Source organism: Seriola lalandi, unplaced genomic scaffold (genome assembly GCF_002814215.2).
Source record: "Seriola lalandi dorsalis isolate HSWRI2012SDOR001 ecotype SW California unplaced genomic scaffold, Sedor1 jcf7180002049718, whole genome shotgun sequence".
Lineage (NCBI taxonomy): Eukaryota > Metazoa > Chordata > Actinopteri > Carangiformes > Carangidae > Seriola > Seriola lalandi.
In genome coordinates this window covers 4755-9425 of record NW_019520271.1, presented here as the reverse complement: position 1 = coordinate 9425, position 4671 = coordinate 4755, and the positions used below count along the sequence as shown (strand labels likewise).

Genomic DNA, 4671 nt, shown 5'->3' with positions numbered 1-4671 from the left:
GCACCGCCCTCTGATTGGCTGTCGAGGCTGTCCCTCTCCTCACAGCCTGAAACCTGTTGGCGCTGCTTCTTCTTGAACTCACTAAGTTTTCATGCAATGCTGTGATACTCTTCTCTCTGAAAACATTTATGTCTGTTACTAATCCCACCCTTGTTGTCCACTGATACGGTGACGCATGTACGGTCTCTTCAGCAGACGCCATGTTTGCTCATTAGCCCTGAAAATAAAGTACAGCTGAGGTTGATGGGAAAGTTGTCAGTTCTGCAGCAGGTAGGAGTGTGACGTCACGATGGCGCTGCAGGACAAGTCAGCAAAGTCATTACAGTTCCTTTCACTGCTCGTACATAATGTAACATAAGTGTTGAATATACAGATTGTTCACAGATTAAATCAAATCTTATCTTGTTTATTTATAAAATATATTTAAAACAGGCACCAAAGTTCTGTACAATACAACAAGAAACACACAACATCGAAACAGCTGAAATGATGCGTTAACTATCTCATGGTCTGACACAGACATGGAGCAGTTTGAGTTAAAAACACAAAGGACAAAAGTGAGAGATAGAAACCTGAGGGTTTAGAGATCAGACTTAACAATGTTGACAGAAGCCTGATCACCCTTTCTGCTCAGCCTCCACCGAGGGACGGCAGGAGCAGCTAAATGTGAACGCAACAATACAGCAGCTTTCAAGGGAAAGATGACGGAAAAGGGCAGGTCAAAGGTCGTAACACTAACACACAGGGCTGCACCGGTGGTGTTAGTTGATCTTCACTCCATTAGCCTGACCAGCGTGGACAGATTTAAAAACAAGTGAAGACAAGTGTAACACTGGACAAAAGAGGAAGAAAAGACAAAATGATGATGATGATGATGATGATGATGATTTCAGAGGGGATCTAGTATTTGAGATGCAAAGAGGCGTGTGTGTGTATGTGTGTGTAACTTCCAGATTATGGCGGTGGTGATAGATACATATGAGGAGCGTACTACTCACATAAACACACAGTATCAACGCCAACAAAAGAAAATACATTAAAAAAACTAAACTAAAAGAAAATACAAAGGTTTTCAGTGTGATTATAAAGGTGGACACAGTTGTGGCAGATCTCAGGTTAGCACACGATAATACATTCATGCCGACATCCAAATCCCCACAGACCGGATGATGTTGATCAAAATCTTCCTCTTTATATGAAACATGTCCCTCATGCTTTAATGGGGGCCGTTTACCATGATTTGAATATTAATATGCAACTTAACGTAGTTCCAGTTTAATGTCCAGGAGTTTATCTCTAAAATCGTGAATTATTTCTTTGCATTAAAAAAGTTGCATCTTTACATTTTCAGACAAATGGAATATAGATGTGTTAACAACATGGACATGACAACTGTGTCACAGCTCTGCTTGATCACAGAGTATTTCCTGATTACACGTTTCCATGACAACGTCTGACTGGTCCCTGTTTTTATATTAACCTGTATATTTGATTGATGTTTTCTCTATGAAATTTTCCCTTTTCCAAAACTGTGCTTCTGACCCAAACTCATCATGACTGCTGTTGTGTTTGAGTTGTGTTTAAACACCTTCGCTCGTCTTCACACGGAGGTTTAATGTCACTTAGTTCAGTAGAAACTTTGGGAATCTGCTTTTTATCCGTCAGGTAGTGAATGGTTGTTGTTCTCGCTCCAGCAGCATCCCTCCACCACCACTACACCTCTGACATGATGTTTAACAAGCTGTTTCTGCAGAGTTCTCCAGGTTCTCCTTCTTCTTCTCCTTCTCTGGTTCCTCCTCCCTTCTTCCCCTCAGCCTCTCCACACTCCTCCCTGAGAGAGAAAAGCAGTTGGTGACACTTGTTAAAGGATGTTTGTGTTAACTGCAGTGGATCCTGATCTAAGAATCGGGCCCCTCCAAAGGGTCGCCAGGTAAATCTGAGAGGTCGTGAGACGATTAATGGAGAGTAAAGAAGAAGAAACAAACTTCTGTTACACACATCTGTTTTTAGTTTTTACACTTTTCTTCAATCTTTGATTTTATTATTGTGAAATATTAGATTTTCAGACTTACTGATGGTTCCACGTTTCACCAGGACGATGATAATAATAATAATAAGAACAGGAACAAGAACTCCAGCAACAACGGCACCGACATTCACCGTCTCAGCATCTGAAGGAAAATCAGAAAGTGTCCAGATGAGACGAAGAACAGTTTCTCTACAACAGTTTCCTAGAGAAAGAATCAAAGACATTTACCAGGGTTTGGTGGCGAGGTGCTGGTCATGACATCATCTGTCTTCGTCTTGTTGTGTTGGACTTTTTTCACTGTTTCAAATGAGAAATAAACTGTTTAAACACTTTTTTAAATCACGTGTTTTATTCAGGAACAAACTTCTTCACTATCTGTGATAAATACTGAATGAAATAAATCCTAAAATGTCCTGTACAGCAGTAAAGTCCTCATGCTTACCAACGTTAAGGACAGTGGTACAACCAGCTCTCAGCTCTGGGACAAAACATCTGTACGGTCCACTGTCCTTCAGCTGAACTGAGGAGATCTGCAGTGTGATGATTCCTCTGCTCAGGTCTTCATGGATGAGAATTGTTCTGTGTCTGTATCGCTCCGTCTGTGGATCAGTGAGGTCCTTTCCATGTCGATAGGCGTGGACGACCTCGTCGAGTTTGACCTCGTTGAGGTCAGTTCTTGTAACATCCAGTGTATAATCCGACAAGTTGACCCGGGGATCCAGATCAAACCTAAGTGTAACATCATCACCTTCTTCTGCCTGGATCGTCTCAGTCGGACAAATGACATCATACTTTCCTGGAGAGACAAACAACATTGAGACGGTTTAAACACGTCTAAAAGAAAACCTCCATTTCTAACAGTTAAACTCTTCAAACACAGAGCTGAAGTTTCTGGATGCAACAAATCTTAAAATGTGCTGCTGAAGGATCGTCCTCCGGAAACACAGAGATCATCTCCTCATGTGAGCTTGTTGCTCCCTCTGTCTTGTCTCACATGAGACAAGAGCGAAGTGAAGCGCACACCATGAGTCATGACTATTTGTCCCTCCCTCTCTTCCACTCTCCTCTCTCTCTCTGTCTCTCTCTCCCTCTCTCTCTTTCTCTAATAAAGGCAAATAAAAATAGCCCAAAAAATAACTTATTATTCTCAACAATATCAAACTTCACAAGTTTTAAAATGTCTATTTGCCATTTTATTTTTGGTCAAACTGAAAATAAACACATTCAAAGTTTAAAAAAGTTCAGTTTTAAAAAGTCCTTAAAAGTTTCAACAGTGTAAATATCAGAATAATAATCATTAATGAAGCAGAATCCAAACAGACGTAGATTCACTGTGAACAGAAGTTCAGCACTAACTCACCCAGGATCAATGGTAAAGCAGAGAACAGGACAGTGAACAGCCTCATGTCCATTATTGAGTGAGAAAAAGAAGATAAAGTTATCAGGACACCTGCACTCAGAAAGGAAGCGTCTTCAAAAGTTTCCACGTATAAAAGTTTAAAGTAACGCGTTAAAATATCAGTCTACAGTCTGAGGATGAAACTAATTTATCCTTCTCTGTTGCTGCTGCTGACTGATGAGAGAAATACGTGCTACTACAAGAGGAACCTGTTTGAGCAGACACATCTCAGATGCAGCACAAAAGAGGAGGAGCTTTAAAAAACATCTTGGACTGAGACAGTTCTGCACAGAGCACAGTTCAGGAGTCATCGTGTTAACTTCCGGTTGCATTCTTTTCCAACCAGTCCAAGCACTGATGTTTGCAGCAGACTCTCTGAGAGGCACGCTCGCGCTGTCTCCAGTTTAAAATCGACTGTACAGTAAAGCAGGGATTTAAATTTACGTTTAAACGTTTGTTTAAAACGGGAAAGTTTCTATTATTTTCATATGATCCTTTGTTTATATACATCTGTTGTGTTAAGGAGCTACCATCATTCAAAAATAAGATTGTCCCATGCAGTTTTAAATAGGCAGATTTTTTAAAATTCAATTAAAATTTAAAAAATGAAAATTTTCTAATATAAATTTAGCTAATATAAAGGTAAGATCGGTTCATTGATAGAGAGAGGACCAATACAATGCTAATGGCTGGTTAACATTCTGACAACATTAGCAACACGTTTAACCACGTCACAAACTCGCTGCAAAATCTTACACGTCTCAAAAGTCTCCGAAAACTCTCCACAACAACTAATACCGCTGCTACAAGAGTTTTAGATCCGTTTGTTAAGAGTATAAAAGTGAGTTTTACAGTACCTGTAGGTTGGTAAAAAGAGGAGCAAAGTTAACGTCTTACACAGGCGGAACTCCTTTTTTTATGAACTGCGCATGTGCAGAACAGACTGCTGTGTTCAACCGGTAAACTGCGCATGTGCAGAACAGACTGCTGTGACTGTGGCCCGGTCCCAACATCTGCCCTCAGTCACAGTCATGGAGGGTTTCACCGGTACAAGCAGAGACAGTAGAGAAACTGAATGGAGGATCTTTGGTGTAAGTCCCTGAGGGTTTATTTCTGTAAAGGACATGAGGACTCTCTAACAGACACTTTGATCCTTCACATGAGACAAGAGCTGAGTGGAGAGCACACCATGAGTCATGATCATTTGTCCTCCCACTCTCTGGCTCCACAATTACAAAAGTTA

The 4671-nt window shown here is 40.7% G+C and overlaps 1 protein-coding gene across 4 annotated transcripts; it reads right to left on the bottom strand.

Moving 5' to 3' along the window:
- Positions 1-390: 390 nt before the first annotated feature.
- Positions 391-4363, bottom strand: LOC111648928 (butyrophilin subfamily 2 member A1-like). 4 transcript variants are annotated; one of them, XR_015436613.1, is made up of 5 exons: positions 4286-4363; positions 2472-2825; positions 2258-2326; positions 2073-2171; positions 391-1831 (listed from the first exon to the last, which is right to left on the bottom strand). XR_015436613.1 is itself a non-coding variant. In XM_023398683.2 (4 exons), exons 1-4 carry the CDS (start codon positions 2842-2844, stop codon positions 1734-1736), a joined length of 630 nt encoding a protein of 209 aa, XP_023254451.2. In that variant the 5' UTR covers positions 2845-3027; the 3' UTR covers positions 391-1733. The 4 variants fall into 4 exon arrangements, 3 of the variants coding, with proteins under 3 accessions (XP_023254451.2, XP_023254450.2, XP_087027780.1); XM_023398683.2 differs by lacking the exon at positions 4286-4363 and having other exon boundaries at positions 2258-2317; positions 2472-3027; XM_023398682.2 differs by lacking the exon at positions 4286-4363 and having other exon boundaries at positions 2472-2995.
- Positions 4364-4671: the final 308 nt, after the last annotated feature.

What these genes read in the sequence shown, in the direction of transcription:
- LOC111648928 (XM_023398682.2), bottom strand. Translation starts at nt 2,844, where the DNA reads ATGTTGTTTGTCTCTCCAGGAAAGTATGATGTCATTTGTCCGACTGAG. An exon ending in TACCACTGTCCTTAACGTTG is followed by an intron (nt 2,327 to 2,471) that starts GTAAGCATGAGG and finishes CATTTGAAACAG; the next exon opens with TGAAAAAAGTCCAACACAAC. An exon ending in CACCTCGCCACCAAACCCTG is followed by an intron (nt 2,172 to 2,257) that starts GTAAATGTCTTT and finishes ATTTTCCTTCAG; the next exon opens with ATGCTGAGACGGTGAATGTC.